The sequence below is a fragment of the Seriola lalandi genome, unplaced genomic scaffold, assembly GCF_002814215.2.
Source record: "Seriola lalandi dorsalis isolate HSWRI2012SDOR001 ecotype SW California unplaced genomic scaffold, Sedor1 jcf7180002054425, whole genome shotgun sequence".
NCBI lineage: Eukaryota > Metazoa > Chordata > Actinopteri > Carangiformes > Carangidae > Seriola > Seriola lalandi.
In genome coordinates this window covers 955,504-974,816 of record NW_019524978.1, presented here as the reverse complement: position 1 = coordinate 974,816, position 19,313 = coordinate 955,504, and the positions used below count along the sequence as shown (strand labels likewise).

Below are 19,313 nucleotides of genomic sequence, written 5' to 3'. Positions count from 1 at the left end.
GGCTTCAACTCAGCACCTCTCGTTGAACCGGACAGGTTGCACCTGTTGACGGACAGGAGACTGGATTTCACTGGCATCAGGGTCATACAGATGGTGATGTATGCTGTTGCCTATAGCTTACGAAATCTTCTTTTCTCCAAGTTGTCTCTGTCCACCTCTCGGCATGCCCGACAAACACACTCACAACACACCAGGTGGAATAACTCGTCATGATGAATGTCTTCCTGCACTTCCGAGGTTGCTCCAGAGTAAGTACACTTTCCTATCTGCCTTTATACCTCCAAGTATGCTGCCCTGTCTACTTTAACTAGTTATTATAAGTTCATTATTAAGGTAGACCTACAATACAGGTGGCACAGTGTTTCCTGCCTTCAACGAATTAAGGCAAACGGACAATGAATGCATTAACACACTCATAAGTTTTTAATTGAACAAAGGCTTATGTGTGGAAATATGATTACATTTTTTACAAAGATCACAAAAAGACATTTTTGTGTTTATGTTATTAGTTACTTGTAGTGATTGAGCCCATAAAGACTAAACAAACCAAGACTACAGACTAAAACAGATCCACTAAAGCAGCGGGTGGAGTCGGTAGTCACTGGACTGTATATGTCAGCTACCACAGACAATTTAATTTCTTACATGAATATTAGATGAATTATGTGTCATGTTGTGTTGCTAGCCAATAGGCTGTGTGTTCATCATGGTTGGCTACTGGTTTCACTGGGATGCGGGGGGCCTCTCAGGGCGGGGTGACTTTTCCACTGGAGGAGACAATAGGCCAGTTGCATCAAGCTGCCAAGCATTAACACATCAATACCGGAAGTTGTCCAAGTTCGTTTAAAAAAATAAAACAATGGCATTGGTTTTGTTCAAACCACACCTGCTCCTTATTACCTTGATCAAATGGCTGTTATTAATAATGTATGAAAGGACAACAAACGTTAAAAGAACCTTAACTCAAGGCCTCCAACTCTCAAATTTTCACAACATTTTTCAAACCACTGTTTACGTGCTCCAGAATGAGCTTTCATGCTCAAGTATAACAAACAGTGGAAACCCCTGTGGTAGAAACTAAGAGGGGTTCTCCAAATCTATGTGAAAGTTCCCCTCAAAAATAAAACTGTAATTGCTTACATAATGTACGGGACCAGGAACCAAAACATGGAGACTATTTTGGAAAAGGCTAAATTGTTGCACTTGATCCTGCTGGTTTGAATAAGTAAAGAGCATCTTTAGCTGCAAATAATTGATTAATGTTTGCGAAATGCCAAACATGGTCCATTTCCAGCCTCTGAAATGTGTTATGCCTGGTAACTAATCACATCTGTCTGTCATGATAGTAAACTGAATATCTTTGGAAACATGATTATGTCACTTTTGGCTCAGGGAAATTGTAGTAGGTATTTGCTTTTTTTTTTACTAGGCCTATTTTCTGCCATTTTATAGACAAATAATCTTCAGTTTGCTGTCCTAACATGAGAAGTTAACATTCAGCTATTAAAAGCAGGGGTATATGTAACTGCATATGTGACATGCAGCCGGTGCATCACTAGTTTTCAATAGCTTCACTAGTTCAATAATGAAAGCTTTTAAAATGTAAGTACTGCTTACAGAGCACAGGTCATCAAATGCAACACAATCCAAAAAGATAATCTTATTTTGAAATTAGTAACCGGAAGTACGGTTGTTGTGTTTCTGGCTCTATGACGTTGTTCTCCAAAACCTGCAAAGGAAGGCGAAGTGGGTGCCGAGCATCATTCTGGAGAGGGTGTCGAAATGTTTTCTCCGTCTGCCTTTCTGGAGGAATATTAGCCGCACTGCCGCCATGCCGTAGACAACCCGCCGGGCGGTTTGATGAAGCCTAACGGGGACTGCAGCAGGGAGGAAGCGGGGTGGCTGTAACCGAGGGAGGGAGGATGTACTGGGCTGCTGGCTTCGCCTCTTCCCGGCCGTGTGTGGTTGAACTCGGGCGGAATCACAGCCTGCCCCTCGGGCTGTGCGCCACCGAGCAGCAGCAGTCTTTGTATGGCTATATCATCACCTTCCCTCTACAGGACTACGGAGGCATCATGTCGGTTCTGGGCTCGGACTCCTGGTGGAAGAAGACCCTGTACATCACTGGGGGGGCCCTGCTGGCTGCTGCAGCCTACCTACTGCATGAGCTACTCGCCATCAGGTAGGGATGCACAGCATGGCTGATTTGTTTATCATCAGCAGCTCTTTTTATTTACCCTTCAGATCTGCGGGTCTAATTACCAGTCACACCTGCTGACAGTGACTGACCCGTGTCATTGGAATGGGCTGTGGTAAAACCATGGCTGGATATAGAAGTGCGTCCATGGGATGTAATTTGTCTACAAATCTCGCGGTGGTTGCTGTGGTTTCACTCCCTGTTTTCTTCCTTCCAAGGACGCGACAGTAGATGGAGAGAAAAAAAATAAATAAATAAAAAAACGAGTCACGCGTCCGCTCGTGTGCCGGCTCCCGTGCCAGCTCCGTCGGCACCTGAGCGTGTATAAATCCAGCGCTCTCCGGGCGCTGCAGTGTCACCACGACCTTTGATTAACTCCTCCCTGGGACACACAGCTGCTGCTTAGACATAATGCAAAAACACACCTATATCCGCAGCAGTATTCTCTGGTACAGGGGGATCTGATCAGGCCGTGCGATGTGAAAGTGATTAACTCAGGATCTATTGTTAGTGCAGGCGATGCGCGCCTGTCAATGGGGATTATTTTGGGCCAGGCCAATGCCGGGGAGTAAGTACATCCTGTGACAGTGGCCTGGTAGTTTGTGCTTTCACTCACCCTCCCCCCTGATAATCTGTGTAACCTTGCATTTCATGCAGAAATGCTGCTGCTGAATCACGTGCAGGCTACTGAGGCTGGACCCGCAGCCTGCCGGCATCATCTGCTCATGCCATGTGATGTGTTGTTGGCACTGGCAGCAGCTCTGCCACAGTGGTCGCCTTTTATTCCCCGTCCCTTCAATGAGAACTCCTTAATGTTTGGAGGGTTCTCTAAGTGGCTCCTCAGGGACATTTCAGCACCACATTTAAATGGACGGAGGATAGGATGCATAAGACACACCAAGCACACTGGTTTCAGCACCATGTGACTGTAGACAGCGACCTGAAACAGTTTCAGCACCATAAGACACAATGGTATACACATACTGTATAGTTTGTGGTACAGCAACAGTAAGGGTTATATCTTTTGCAAATCAGTTCTCAATCATGAGAAAAACAACCAACCACCACTGTTAAACAAAAACCTAAACATCCAGTCTACTTCAGCATGTGTCTTGTTGACATTACCTTTTATTTTCTCATTGTACAGGCCCCCACAGACCTAACTGCTCTATGAGTAAAAAATTGTTACATTGACTATGCATGAACAAAGTACAGTATATTAATTTTGCTCTCCATTAACGTATTCACAGACAAAGTAATGTACAGTATGTTATACTATAATTATATTTTCTTAAGCAAACTTTTATGTGTCATTAATTCAAAATCATATTTATAAGCAGTTCACAAAAGAGTCATGACTTATCAAACTGATATCACAATATTAAGTAGGTTTTTTTGAGCTGTTAAAGAGTGCCAAGCTTCTCCAGGACCCCAAACACAACATTGCAGTTAAAGGAGCAGTTAAAAAGAGCAAAAGAAGCAGCGGTCAAACAGTGTTTTGATGTTTGTGATCTCCAATTCATCTCTGAACTAAAGCCCTTTGCAAAGCTCAGCCTGGAAGATACTTCTTCAATTAGATTTATTACCATTTACCAATTCTACAACACAATAGTTCACTAATGATAAGATCTGCATAATGACAAGAGGGTTACCAGTGTGGCTACTTTGTGAATATATTATTCATAAAATAAGCTTGAAAAATGAGATGTTGCCTGACCATTGTACAGTTATATTAAATTATTCAAATTTAAAGAGCATTGGCCAGTGATAATAGAGATGCTTAACAGAGCAGAGAGAGTCTGTCTGTCTGACTGGACAGTGATGACGCTGATGCTGCTTTGTAAAGTTTGTACCTTCCTGTGTGCTGCAGGAATAACATCAGGTAGATTTATAGATTCAAATCTATTTCTCCTTAAAACAGCATACAAAACTTCAGCGGGTCACGTTAAAGTGTTAGAGAAATGGCAATAAATACAAAAATAAAGTTTCCATGGTATGATCAGGAAAACTGTGTAGTTAATTAGAATTTTGGATTTCTTTTTTGTTTTATTTGGTTTTGTGTGTGACCTATTTTATATCCTGTTTCTGCTGATCTGTTCTCAAATGATTTAATGTTTCATTTTTTGTTTGTCTTTGTTTATTTCAAGGCCTGGTGCTAATAATACAGTGACAGCTCTTAACACAGTTGCTACAGAGACAACGGGACTTCACATCCACTGCAGTCCAGGGACCACAGACAGAGCAAACAACATCAATACAATAAAGTATAATCGCAGGCATACAGTATGACTGAAGCTATAGAGAGTGATTGGAAATATCCAGCAGTGTGTTGGCTTGAAACTGGAGCAGTGTGATGACTCATGTAGTCAATAGTTCAACTCTAACAGAAGCTCTTAATACCACTCAGCTGAGCGGGTATAGTAATACAGGAAATATCAACAATCTTTTCCACATATACACATATACTCATAAATTCTAGCTCAGCTTTTCCCATCCTCTCAAATAGCTAACCTCAAATAGCTTTCTTAGATATAATACCTTGGGTTTCAGGGGTCGTCGTGGTTACCTAAACTTAACTACACATACACAGGTAAACATAGGAAATCATTTACATAGATAACATAGTCTAGATTCTCCACCCCAGAGTTGAACCAGGACAACAAAATGTAGGCCACTACAAGGCTATTGTTTGAAAGTTAATGAAGTGAGGCCACCTGAGTCACTGCAAATTTAAAAAAATGTGTTGGTTGGTGGGTTGTCTTAGAGTGTTGTAGAGCTCAGGGACACGGGGACTGTCAGTGCTGCTATAATAAACTACAGGTGTGACCTGCTCCTCCCAGGAAGGTTTGTTAGAGCCTGAAACTAAACAGCAGCTCCTGCTTTCTGTTTGGATGCTGAGTTATGTTTGGTATTTATCTCACAGCACTGGAGCTTTGAACTAGACTCGGGACAATTGAACATTTTCATTAAAGGACACCACTGCTGTCTTTGAGGCTTTTTATCAGTGGTCCCTTTGCTGTTGTTCCTGCTGGTATCTACACACAGTTGGCAGGGTTAAAGTTATCAAAGCTTTTTTTTTCCCTCCCTGCAGAATCAGCCATTTGCTGTCAGTCAGTCATTTCTGTAAGGCATCAAACTTGAGTAAGAAAATCCATTATAGTAAATTGGTATGTCAGAGATTCCTTTGTTTCCTTATGTCACTGTGTTTGAGTTAAGTGCTTTTGCATTCTGCTTACTGTCAATCAAAAGCAAATATTAATATCTTTTTATATAAGTTGTCTTTATTCATCGGGGAAGTGGATAAATTAAACTTTAGTTTCATAACATGAAATATAGATTTTAAGACGAAATGTACCAGTAAATGTTGGAAAACTGATTAAATACAAATCATGTTTACCCTCTATAGGCAAACTGATCTGGCGATATATATAAACTAGACATAGATTAGTCCAAACAACACTCTTTATTTACTAAAGACTTTGTTTTTCTCTCTGTGTAGGAAGGAGCAGGAGCTGGACTCTAAAGACGCCATCATCCTCCACCAGTTCTCCAGGCCAAAGAATGGTGTGCCCAGCCTCTCACCTTTCTGCCTGAAAATAGAGACGTACCTGCGCATGGTGGATCTGCCCTACCAGGTGATACACAGCACACTCTGCGTCAGTGTGTGTCAAAGCAATAGAGAGAGACTCTGGTTATCAAACAGCTTGTCTGCTACTGTGACGTCCGTCTTTAAATACCTGCTGGTGAAGCTTGAGTTTCTGTAGGTTGTTGTTTGTAGTTGGCTCTTCAGACCCAGTTCCCAGTTCTTGCAATATTTATTCCCAGCAACGCTGCTGCTGCTGATGCTGATGCTGGTGCCAGAAATGCAAAACACATTTCTTCCTGAGTGCCAGAGGATTTTTCTTGATGTTGTACCAAATGCTCCAAAGAAGTTTTGGTGATCTTGATTAATGATAAGTACGCAAGCGAGCGAGCAAAACTTTATTTATATAGCACATTTCATTCCAGGTGGAATCACAATGTGCTCCACAAAGCATGAATTATCAAGGAAGGTGCAACCACAAAAACTATGTGGATAGTGTAAAGATAAAATATTAAACACTAATTAAAAACCCATGAATGATATATATGAATTAAAAACCATTAAGAAAATAAAATAATTAAGTCCAACAACCGATCAGATCAAAAAGTTATTTGATTAAAAAGTAGGAATAGAATGTGATTAAAAAATAATAAATAGTCCAATAAAAATAAGACGTATAAAACCCATAAAAGTAAAATAAAATTGTAAATTAAGACCAGCAAACCAGACGACTGGACTAAAAAGAAATGTTTTCACTTTAGATTTAAAAGATGCAGAGCGTAGGAGCACCTCTAATATCATTCGGTACATGTTCCAGCAGCTTGGGGCATAAAAGCTGAAGGCAGTTTCCCCAGTGTTTGCGGAACCAGACGGCCTGTTCCAAAGTATGCAAATGCCTAGTTTGCTTCAGTGCAGTTCAAATATGTTCACATTATGTTTTTGGGCCATTTCTGGAGAATACAGTTTTTGATCTTTCATTATAAATGCCTAGAAAGGTTATTGTTACCAGTCTACAATATTCTTCTTGTGCAACATTTTTACAACACCTAACCTTTTTGGCTAATCACCCTTCCGAATGTTCAGTCGTGACTCTTTGTCACTGGTTGCGCAGGTTTGCAGTTCAGTCAAGGAGTCAGTTCTTCTTAGGCACCCGAAGAGGTAAAAGTATCCGGTGATTCACTACAGAAAGCCAAATTAAAAGTTAAGGAAAAACAAACTGTTAAAAAAGAATTCTTAAGGGATTGTGTATGGCACCAAGTTGGGCGACTTGAGAGAAGCAGTTAGAAGAGAGAAAAATCAGCAAAAGGAAAACAAATCAGGAGATATACAGAACGCATTCATATTCTCACATGAAGCTGTATCCCTCTGCAGAACTACTTTGATGGGAAGTTGTCGCCGCAGGGTAAGATGCCCTGGCTCGAGTACAACCACGAGCAGGCTTCGGGGTCAGAGTTCATCGTGGACTTCTTGGAGGAGAAGCTGGGTGTCAACCTCAACAGGAACCTCACCCCGCAGGAGCGAGCCGTGTCCCGAGCCGTCACCAAAATGGTCGAAGAACACCTCTACTGGTAAGAGGCTCGCACATGGAGTGTATGTGGTGTAGTGTTTTTGTTTCAGCCTCGTTTCACACACCTGTGATTTTAATGGAAAAATCCAAATATGAAGCCACTTTTACTGTAGATGTTTTAAAGGTAGATTTTCTGTAATTGGATGTAACTGTTATGCCTGAGGGCTGAAATTATACATTTGCTGACTTGAATATGTACATTTGTATTTACATATTCATATTTAAATACACATTTTAATGCCTAAAGCTCAATGTAAAACCATATCAGGAAGCGCCTACAATTATCTAATTGAAAAACTATAATGTTACATTGATTTTAACAGCTAAAAAAAAGAGATGTTGAGTCTTGATCTTTTTGTATAATTTAAGCATTATTTATGCAGCCTTCCAGCCCGGGCTGACTCTATCCTAACCATCACTACGGTTTTATCAGCCACATATCGCTGCAGTGAGTCACTCCGGTACCTTGGGTGAGAAACACGCTGCTGCTAGGAAATCGTATACCACTCCTCCCACGCCCAGAGAGGCTCAGAGTGTTTTCCATTACCTAAAAGCTCAATCTATCATTCACTACCCACACCCCTCACACACACACACACACACACTGATATAACACTGTTTGATCCAGTGTGTTGTGGCCCGTTGTCCTCTAAAATCTTCCCATTCAGAACATTTAAAGGTTTTAACCGTGAGGAAACAGAGTAAATAAACGTGACGTGTGTAACCTCACGGTTTCTTGTGTTGAGAAATGTTGCAGTTGGAAAAAAATGTGTGATGTGAGATTCAATCATTTATGTTGTAAAGAGGGAACTCCGTAACCTGTCTCCAAAGCAGTATAGGTCATTCATGTAACCTACATCCCCCCTTCCTCTCTCTCTCTTTGTATCACCTCCCAGCTCTCTTATCTCTGCTCCTCCTTCCACCCTGTGCCCTGTTTAGACCCACATATAGACCTATCGATTGAATTATTTATGTCAGGGAAGGGCAGTGGCAGACACAGGCCAGCAGCAGCACTGAGATATGGTTAGATCATACAAACACTGTTCTCCACCAGCTTGTCCGACTAATGCTGCTATAAGAATAAGATGACAGGAAACTGAAGAACTGCCAACTGTAGCAAATGTGCTTTATGCTTTATCTAGCATTTTTCTGAGTTTGTTACATATTCGTTGTTAGAGCTGATGGTCAACAAAGACAACATACTCTTTCAAAATGTTATAATTTCTCCTAAAGCTGCACTAATCAACACTTGTGTCATTACTGTAATAGCAGAGATATTGATTGTAACGAAGAACCTAGACAGAGCATTTTAGCCTTTTTAGCTCCTCCTCCCAAACTCTTTTTGAAAGGAAGTTTTTTTTTTGGCCACAAACTGCTCTCACATCAGTCTTGTTTCTAGCAGCTGCAAGCAGCTGTTCTCAGTGAAAATCTCAGATACACAAACTATATGCTGCATGCCCAGTACCAAACAGCAGACAGACGAGGTTAGCGGTTAGCATTTAGCCAATGAAGAGTCAGACATTTCCCTGAGGAGTCTGTGGAGTGCAAAACAGAACTAAAAGCAGAGTGAATATTGGACTTAGATTCATCAGATTGACACGAACTGAAAGCTAATGCTTAAAGTGTAAATAAACAGCTGTTAGCCAACACATTAGCCATAAAAACATTGTAAGCTGATAATATGCTATGATAATATGTTCTGCTGCGACCAAGTGGCTAGAAAATCAATGAATACTGATTTAAATCAAAAAATACCAACAACGGCTTTGAAATTCACTGGATTTTTCTGGAAACCTCAGCAGTATTTTAAGCAAAACAGTTTCTACAGAGAACCCTAACCCAGAAATGCATTTTTATCCCAAACTATATTCATTTGTCTTTAAATTCTGGGGCTAAGAGAAGTAACACAAATAAAACAATATCCTGTTTTGATTTCACCTTTCAGGTGAAGTGAGGTAAAGGTTTTATGCTTCTATAAAGCGCACAGTAACATTTTGTTATCACAATTTTCTCTCAGGGGTCTGATTCCAAGCCCCCCCCCCCCCAAACCTGGAAACAAAGGACAGTATATCCTCTTGGGATATCAGATACTGTGACAGGAAGTAGTATGTGGTCACAGGACAATCACCACTCCCACATGTAATGTAGGCCAGATGCTTTAATTCAATTTTCATTGAGTCACCAGTCATACAGAGTGATCCAGAAGACTGCAGGCTGGAGACAGAGGCTTATTTACAGTCACATCACGGCTCATGGGTTTGTAACTACCAGCAGGAAAGTGACATGTGGCTTCCAGGCTTTCAGACGTACTGAGGGGGAAGCTCAGTCTGTATTTCTAGCGAGGTGGTGTGAGAAAGTGCAAGTGTGTAAGGATGTAGCAGCTTAATCTTGTTAGCGTCTGCACACACAATCAGCTTGGCTGCAGAAACATCACAAATCAAAGAGCAGAAACGACACTGAATGTGCCAAATATCAGGAGCGGTTACTCTTTTCATTATGTTTATTAATTAGGGGAATCCAGGCGGAACAATTCTTCTTTATCGGTTTCCTTTATTAAATGTATTGCAGTCACAAAGGAGGAGACGCAGATAAATAGGACCAGAGTTAAAGAGGGATTCTGAGGCTTTGAGTTGGCCTTGTTTGTACGTAAACACCAGCTCTGTCTGTCTGCTGCTGTGAGACAAATCTCTCCTTGACGTCAGGATGGCTCCTGTAGCTGCCCAGGTTTCCTTTTTTCATTTTAACACAAGCCAGAGAGAATGGACGACTCAACAAAGAGACTGAGCAGTGCAGCAATAAGTCGACGTTTTTGTTCACTAGTTTGTAACCCTAATTTGTAATGGAGTTTCTCAGCTGTGTCACCTTTTCTCCTCTAACCTATTTCTGTATGAGAGGCAGCAACAGACTCCAAGCATTTCCCCTCATGTACACAACAACAAGCTGACAGTTTTAGGGGCTGAATATATGACGAGTTCTGGCAGCGAGCTGAGAGCAGTATAGCTGATGGATGGGCAGTGGGACGGAAGTGGTGGTGCACTTTTATTGATGAGGATGAGGTTAATTGTCAATGGACATAAAGCTTTGTTGGTAACAGGACACGGGCTGAACCCCTGATTAAACAGTCTTATTGTTGACACTACTCTACTGTATCCCTGCATGTTCGATTCATGACTTTTTATAGATTTGGAATTGCTGCTATGAGGAATCGTGTGCTGACGTAAAGAAATTGCTTTTTGTATCCTGATCCTGACACTATAGCTTCTCATCCTATTTTGCTAAAAATAACCTCAGATCAGAGCTGTTTGTGAGCACCTTCACATCTGTATGAAACTCCTTTCTTGTAATTTAAAGACTCTGAGTCAAACGGTCTCGTACAGTACTGTTCAATGTAGATCTGAAGCCTAAGAGCCCAAATTGCAAAGATACAATAAATTTGCATTAAAAGATCCATGATATGAAGAGCCTTGGTGTCAGACCCATTCCTGCTAGAACACAATTAGTTAACCACTGTAACTCTGTGTGTTTTTTTTAGGACGATAGCTTACTGTCAGTGGGTGGACAACTTGGAGGAAACCCAGAAGCTTCTCGCGATGAGCGGCCCGCTGAGCGACACACTGAAGTGGCTGCTGAGCCACCTGAACGGCAGCATGGTGCGCAGAGAGATGTACGGCCACGGCATCGGACGCTTCTCCAAGGAGGAGGTCTACGCCCTGATGGAGAAGGACATGAGAACACTGGCCACACTGCTGGGTAGGACTGTTGTTTGTACGTGTGCTTGGATAAGCAATCATGTAGCCTCCTCTCCAAACCATTAAAATATAAACAATTAGAACTAACAGCTACCTCATCAAAACTGTGAACAGTAACCTACATAGCTACGGGATTACCCAAACTCTGTTACATAATATGATGAAATAGTTGCTGGATTTTTTAAATTGGGATAATAAAATTACCTGCTTTTATCCCTACAAATCCCCGGGCCATTAGTAGAGCGATTTCTATTTCTTTTAGAGAAACACTACAATCTCAGATTTATTCAGAAACTCATTTTCAGCTCAGTTGTGGAGAAATATGAAGTAAATACCAGTGACAGCCTAACGTACACTTAAGAGACATTATAATAAAGTACTGCTTCATTATGAGTAATTCACCCTGAATTATTTCAGACAAATTATTTACTTTCCTCAGACAACATGCCAAAGAAGTATGCCGGTGAATGCCACTTGAATTTTATCAAGATATAGACAGAATGAATGAAAACACGGAGAGGTCTGGACGTCAGCCGGGAGGATACAGTATCAGAGTGTTCAGATGGAAATAAACAGTTGGATGCTGGAAAGAGAGGTGATTTGCATCGATCTGTTTGTGCCATTTCAACTGACCACCACTAACTGTAAAATGGAAAGTCGTTCCCACAGTGAATGCATCGGTATTCTGTGGGACCATGTGGCTTCTCTTTTATTGTTCTGCTGCAGGCTCAAGTGCTGAGGTGTGAATATAAAATGTTTTAGTGCCGCTCCTCCAGCTTCAGGGTGAAATTAGTGTATTATGAAGATCATTCTCTAAAGGTGCAGAGGAGGAGGATATCATTGATTTAGTGTAAATAGTGTTTTAAGGCTTTATCTACTATAGATTTCAGTATTAGGAGTCATGTTACTTTTAAAACATTGTAGTACTCAGACTACCTAATCTAGTAACTATAACAGTGTTTTCAATTCCAATAAAAAGGATTAGATAGCTTATTACTCTATTTCATTATTTTTATTAGCTACCCTGGTGGCTACCACTACGCTAACATGCTAAATAAGACAGTGAGCATGGTAAACATTATACCTGGTAAACATCAGCATGTTAACATTACCATTATGAGCATGTTGGCATGCTGACGTTAGCATTTAGCTCAAAGAACAGCCTCTCAGAGCTGCTAACATGGCTGTAGACGGCTTTAAAAAAAAAAAAAAGAAAATTGGACAGCATCTTATTCACAGCTGTAAAACTACTTGATGTCTCTTCTCTGTTCTGCAGGAGATAAGAAATACTTTATGGGCTCTAAGATGTCAACATTAGATGCTACAGTGTTTGGGCATCTAGCGCAGGCTATGTGGACTCTACCTGGGACACGACTAGAACAACTTATCAAAGGTCAGTGGATCTGTTCAGTATTCAGACGTGAGTGAAGCAGGATATTTCTGATAGATATTTCCAAATCATTTCATGATTACTGTAAATAATATTGCTGTACTTTGAGCTTCATTATGTCTCTTATTTTTGTAGTGTATAAGCAGAATTTACATTGTCATGTACAGTTTTCCCTGCTGCTTCTTCATAGTTATATTTCTCTCTTCCTGCCACTGGATGGCAGTAATATTCTACTGCAATGCAGTGTTGCAGACACAGGCTTTGATTGTTGTTTTCACATCTTGCACAGAGCAGGGAACGCTCGAGTCTGTTATCTCTTCAGAGCAAAATCAGAGCATATGATGTCACGTACGAAAGTTCTCTGTTGTCATTTTGATACATAATTTAAAATAAAGAGCTTGTAGGAAAGAGAAGACAAAAAAAAAACCTGTCTCATAACGTATCCCCAGTGTCTTCTCTTTCTCTGCATCAAACTCTCGATGTCAGTTAGCATCTGCTGGTTTTAGCTGTATCTTTAAAAGCTTGTTTGTGTAATCCTGTGTCTGTCTTTACAGGAGAGCTGATCAACCTGGCCATGTTCTGCGAGCGAATGCGAAGGAGGTTCTGGCCCGAGTGGTTTGTGGAGGTGGAGGATCTTTACTACGATGGAGACAGTGAGAGCAGCAGCGGCGTGTCGCCTACAGGCCTGCTGGACTTTGGCCTCTTCTCCAGGACTGACACTCTGGACGACAGCGACGCCAGCAGCCACTCGGCGGGACACACTCACTCACACTCCCCCGACTCCGACCACTCGCTCTTTGACTCGGATGTGGGCACGGGGTCTGACAATGACATTCAGCTTAAGGAGGAGTTAATGCCGGACCTGGAGGTTTGACCTGAGAAAGGCCGTGATTGGCTGACAGATGGAGACTGACCGGAGGCTGGAACAATCAGTTTTGTTTAATAAACCTGGTTGGAAGAGCCTGTCCAGACAGCAGCTCTCACAGCTGAAGAGACTATTCCAGCTCCTCCACCTCCAATACCCAACATGTTACAACTCCCTGATGGACAAACTGGGTATTTATATGCAGAGCATACAGACTTAACCTCATAATGCACATGCTACTGTACTGTTTGTCCCCTCCCGTAACATCAGAACGGCCCCTGTGGCAGTTTCTCTTTGCCTTATTTGTCTCGTCCTAAGATGTGGAAGCTGGTGAGAAAGGTTAACGCAAAGGAACCGTCTCATGAAAAGTGCGGCAACGACAGAGGAGTGTTGTAGACACGACAAGTGGCACTTCACTTGCTATGAAATGACGCAACTAATCACCACTCTGCCATGTGTCTTAACGCACAAACCTTTTCAGACAGGTGGAGATTGATCATGTGGCTAAAAGGAACAGCTGCTGTGTCCCAGCCATTAACCCTCTATGTGCTGGAGTGGAAACACAGTTGATACTGAGTGCCAGTTCGCGCCTTAGATTTGTCCTCACGTCATCTCCTCTATCTATGCTACCGTATGTGGGAAGAATCTGTATCAAAAAAATGATGTGTCTCCACCAGACCACAAGCCCAGGTCCACTTGTCGGCCGACTGAATATGAGTCAGGAGGAAAGATGAGCAGACTTGTGCCTGTTTCATTTACTGGTCATCATCCTTATTTCTCTCCGTTAATTAATTATTTGTTTGCACCTTGTTATTGGTGAGCTTGGAGCTTTTGGTAATTCACTTCATGATCCTTTAGATCTTATTGAAGAGCTGTAGTTTTTATATTTCACCACTAGATGGAGGCAGCAGTCAGTTTGATATCTCCTTCATTCTGTAACATCAAGGTCATTCCACCCTGAGGACCTGCAGTGGATTTAACACAGCAAATTATTTCTCCCTCACTCCTAAACTTTAGTGTCCTGGTTCCCATTCATAGGTAACCTATCTCTGTGTGTGTGTATGTGTGAATGCATGTATATTTTGCATGCATACTGTGACTGAGCACAGCAACAGATCAGCCTTAGTGCTCAGAGTCAAGGGTGAAAATACTCTGCAACAGCTTTTGTTGGACTATAATTTATTATCAGTGCCACTTGATTATTATTCTTTCTATATGAACATATGTGTCAAATATATATTTTTTGTTAATCCTTGCTTGTTTATTTCTCTCAAAGAGAAATGTTATTTTGCACTAGTGGAAATGTATTTTCACCTTATTTCAATGGGAACAGTCTGCTGGGTGGAGGTAGACAACAGAATAGGCCAAATGAATGGGAAACATAAGTGTGTGTATCAGTAGTGCAGGACGCTGAGTGTTCTGATCATGATTGTGCTGTGAGGGGACAGTGCTGCTTATGTTGGCTGTGTGTCCGAATGTTACTCTGTGTGAATGTCATCAGTGAAGCAGTTGATGGGAAAAGTCTTCTCAGAGACGCATGATACCAAATCAAACAGGACTGAACATCACTGAGTGAAAAACCCTGAGTAAAAAATGGACCAAAATGTGTCAGGAAGTGTTCACTTTTTTGTCTGTCATGTTAAGCTTGGTGGAAACGCTTGTAATGGCAATACAGTACCTATGATGGCTGTAAAAAAGATTGTGGTGCATATAGAGTAGATGTGACTTAAGTTAAAGGATTCGTTCACCCAAATTACAAAACATAGTTTCTCACGTACCTGTAGTGATATTGAGTCATGGAGATAGTTTTAGTTTTATTTTTCAAGGTTTTGCCTTCAACCCAATGCAATAGAGGTGAATGGGATTTCATTTGTGGTGCTCACAGCATTGAATATTGACATGGAAAAATTCAAATTCAACATGCAAACATCTCTTGAATGCCTGTTACTCTGGATAATACTCAACATCTTGTCATGAGCTTCCATAGGGAGTATTTCATCAGAAAGGAGTTCAGATGGAGACCGTTTAGAGTAAGGCTGTCATAAAGAAGTACGTGTAAATGATTCAAATGACTTTGAATGCAACACATGTAGTCTAATCCCAACCTATCTGGTAACACTTCATTTGCAGTGCCTCCGCTGCCTCACTTGAGTGGCAAGCTGACACTGTAAGGCAGTTGCTTTTTTTTTTATAAAGGCAGCAAACAGCCATACCTTTATCCATAATCTTTCTATCTATGCTATCACATCCAAAAATGCTTCCACACATTATTTCCCAGGTGGTTTGGTGTTATCATTATCCATTTGACACAGCTCCCCAGTGTACCTGCTCATATACTGTTATTATTGAGCATGGAAGTTTATTTTTGACTGTGACAGACATTTGAATTTGTTTTGAAAAGTTAGTGATTCAAGCTGAGATATGTGACAGCCCTGGTTCCCACTGAGGTCTGTACATGATTTAGACTAACAGGGACATTGTTTTGGTAAAGGGATGTTTCTGTTGAATTATTTAAAGCTGCTACAATCACAATTTGTACAGTAACAAATGGACCAAATGACGTATGCGTAATGTATCACCAACTCCGCTGTGTTAGCCTTAGCTCTATGAAGCATTTTACCATCTTTTACCTCTTTGTCTTCCTGTTTTGGTTTGCTCTCATCAGCATTGTTTACAGACGTAGCAGGCAGCTGTCTCCATTGAAAAAGCTCTGATAAACCCACCGTTCACCAAACAGCAGACAGACAAGTTAGCGTCTAGCCGGTGAACGTGGTGGAGCCTTTAGCAGCGAAAGAGCCCCATTTTTCCCTCAGGAGTCGGTAGAGAGCAAAACACTGATAGAAAAAAAAAAAAAAAGTGAACACTGGTGTGATATTCAACAGGTGGATACAAACATGACTTCAGATGCATGCTAATGTTGCTCACCATATCAACGTCAAAGGTGATAATATGTCAGTGCTGTGTTTACAAAAAAATCAGTTAATGCAGTTTTAAATATTAGCTTTTTTTTAATGCTTTGAGTATCACAAACAAAATTGTATTAACTTCCATTACATTGGGGTGGAGACAGAAGTCTTATAATCTCATAAACCCAAAACTGTTTGCATGGTTATGTACCACTTGCAGTGACTGAGAGGAACTTTTCAGAGTGTGGGTGAATAGATCCTTTAAAATGAAAAGCCTAAGTAGGTGGAAAAACCGGAGTTTGACCCAGGGACTGAGAATCTAGAAACAACCTTTCTTCCATCATGTCGTCCTGTGGTCTGCGTCCCGACCTGCCCTGACCTGGGTCGTGTGCTCTTCAGTTGCCTCACCCAGTCTGGGCGTCATATACAGTTGGACTGCTTTATTCAAGCCATATTAAAACTAGAAGTCTTGTTATTGGAAACATGTCATAGCATTACTGCTGCGGTAATGTAAATATTGTATGTGTGACAAAGTATACCATACTGTATGTAGAGCTGACTGACTGAAAACTACCTATGGGTGTGCAGTCATAAAAACTGAGACTGGATGATTTCAATAAAGAATAGCTGTGACAATTTTAAACATCATGTGTCCTGGGTTAATAAAATGGTGTTGATGTCATGACACAGCTTTATTGAGCCGCACACTGCATTTTTATTGTGCGATATTGTCATATCCCTGACAGTATTTTATGTGTGTGGTTGCGTGTTTGCAATCAGGCTAACAAGTTGCAATCATTCAGGTGCGGAGGGGGGCTGATTAAGACTCTGCCAGCCGCTGGAGGCAAGACAGGAGGAAAGAGGAGAGGAGGAGAGAGCAGAGGAAAAGTTACAAGGAGGTAGGGGATGAAAAAAAAAATCAGGGGGAATGGAGAAAGTTGAGCCGGGGCAAAGAGGAAAGTAACCAGGAGCAAGAAGAGAAGGAGGGATGAAGAGGAGAGCAGGTGGTGGAGAGGAGAGAAGGGGTGAAGAGGCCAGGACTGAGGAGTGGAGGGGTGGAGGGAAGTCACTGGGGAGGAGGAGAGAGGAAAGGAGCATCAGGAGTTTTTGGAGGGGAGAGATGGAGGGCTTACTGGGCTTCCTAAAAATAACAGTTAATTCTGAACGCTGCAGCCAGGATTTTGACTAATAGAATAAAAGAGAGAGATCACGTCACCCCGCCGCTTGTGTCACAACTCTGGCTACCCCCTATCTTTAGAACTGAAGTCTATTTACTCATCTATGAAGCCTTACATAACCTTCTTATGTACCTGCCATTGGATCTTAGAGCAGCAAACTCCCTTGGTAAGAAATTTAAACATATTTTACTTATTTTTATTTTATTTTTTTATTTTAATTTTATTTTTTGACCTTTCATTTTAATCTTGTCTGTAAGGCACTTTGGATTCTGTCTCTGCATGAAAGGTTTTATACAAGTAAATTAATTATTATGATTCTTTAATTTTAAGAGACAGAGAGAATAAGAGGATGGAGACTGCAGAAGGGAAGGAAACGGTGTGAAGTCAGAGAGGAGAGGATGAGGCGGCTGGGCTAGGGGCCCGGGGAAGAGAAGCGAGGGCCACGGATCAGGGAACCAGGCTCCCGGGGGGACGGAGCAGGTGCAGGCTGCGAGCGAGGCCTTTGGGCCTGAAGGGGCTGCCAGAGCTTAAAACAATCTGCACTGCTCCTTTTTTAATTTGGCTCTCTGAACAGCCCACCCTCCACACTGACTGTCTCTCGCTCGCTCTCTCTCTTTCTCTATGCTTAACAGATCAGCGATCCACAAAGAGGGGTAAACACACACAGAGCAAAATTAAAATCGGAACTCCCCTGGCACGGCAAAACAAATTAGAGCAAACAAATTACAGAGAGTCAACACACAAACAGTGGAGCATCTGTGGCTCTCTGGACTACTGGAGCCGGTGGCTACCTCCCACACCACCACCTATAGTACACGCTCGCAATAAAGTCAGTGTCAATACCACAGACTCAATCATATTCTCCTCAAATCACTGTGACTGTCTGCGTTTAAAACAGTGTTGTTTTGGGCACAGTCTTCTTGTTTTCCTCTTTTGCATGGTTAAAAGCAGCTGCAGGAAGTTTACAAAGAGACCCGACGAATGGCGGATGCATGTTTATGAGCATCAGTGTGTGTCATACACAAATACATGTACAGTATGGCAGCCTTGAATACCAATTAAATCTTTTCTGTTCTGATTCAGTGTAACACGCCTGCTTTCTCTGTTCGTTATTCATGTTATTAATTTGAACATCCACTCTAAAGCCATTGTTCTGGTACCCCACATGTTTTCGTATATTATTATGTATATTATGTAACAGACATTCACAGAGAAGCGACAATTCAGTTTGGTAATAGAAAAGTGTAACATCGATGATGAACATCGGATTTTGGCTCCAGCGCCAGAGAAAACATCATCTCATTCAGGGGGAAAGAACATAGACGCGTTTAATGCTCTGACAAAGGTTTACCTGGCTGACAGCTGAGACTATAAATTGGGTTTTTACAATAGATGTAAACATGCATGCATCTAGCTTTTTTCATGTGATATTTTTGGCATCCTGCACCGTCTTGTCTTCCAGTTGTTGTGTGAAAGTTTCGCAGAAAGCAGAGCTCACATAGCGGATGTCTGTTGTCGAAGAGGCACTAATATACTTTTTTTCTCAGAGATGAGTCACAGTCGACTGGAATGAATTTGGTAAGAAGCTCAGCTCTCACTTTTCTACACCAGAAAAGCTTCTATAATAAAATATCTGTCATTAACTTATGTTAAACAAATAATTTGTGTGCTGTATGTTTCCAGCCGTTCTCTGTCCGCTGTCAAAAGGCAGTTTTTTCACACGTATTTCATCTGTTACTATGTATTTGTGTGTGTTTTTTCTCTTTTTTTTCTGTGTGTATGAACTCAGTTGGTCTTGGCTGGCCCCTCTCCCTCTGCCCCATGGCCCCTCTGGCCCTCTGGCAGTGGCCTGTCCATCTGCCTCCTACTGTCTGGGTC

At 41.6% G+C, this 19,313-nt stretch overlaps 1 protein-coding gene across 1 annotated transcript; it reads left to right on the top strand.

Annotated features, from left to right (window-relative positions):
- The first annotated feature begins 1,725 nt into the window (after nucleotides 1-1,725).
- faxcb (failed axon connections homolog, metaxin like GST domain containing b) lies at nucleotides 1,726-16,900 on the top strand. The gene is made up of 6 exons (XM_023410550.2): nucleotides 1,726-2,182; nucleotides 5,697-5,832; nucleotides 7,152-7,348; nucleotides 10,880-11,097; nucleotides 12,373-12,489; nucleotides 13,041-16,900. The coding sequence occupies exons 1-6, from the start codon at nucleotides 1,923-1,925 to the stop codon at nucleotides 13,358-13,360; spliced, it is 1,248 nt and encodes a 415-aa protein (XP_023266318.1). The 5' UTR covers nucleotides 1,726-1,922; the 3' UTR covers nucleotides 13,361-16,900.
- Nucleotides 16,901-19,313: the final 2,413 nt, after the last annotated feature.

Coding starts and splice junctions, on each gene's coding strand:
- faxcb (XM_023410550.2), top strand. CDS start 1,923: ATGTACTGGGCTGCTGGCTTCGCCTCTTCCCGGCCGTGTGTGGTTGAA. Junction 11,098..12,372: donor AACACTGGCCACACTGCTGG/GTAGGACTGTTG, acceptor TCTGTTCTGCAG/GAGATAAGAAATACTTTATG. Junction 12,490..13,040: donor ACTAGAACAACTTATCAAAG/GTCAGTGGATCT, acceptor CTGTCTTTACAG/GAGAGCTGATCAACCTGGCC.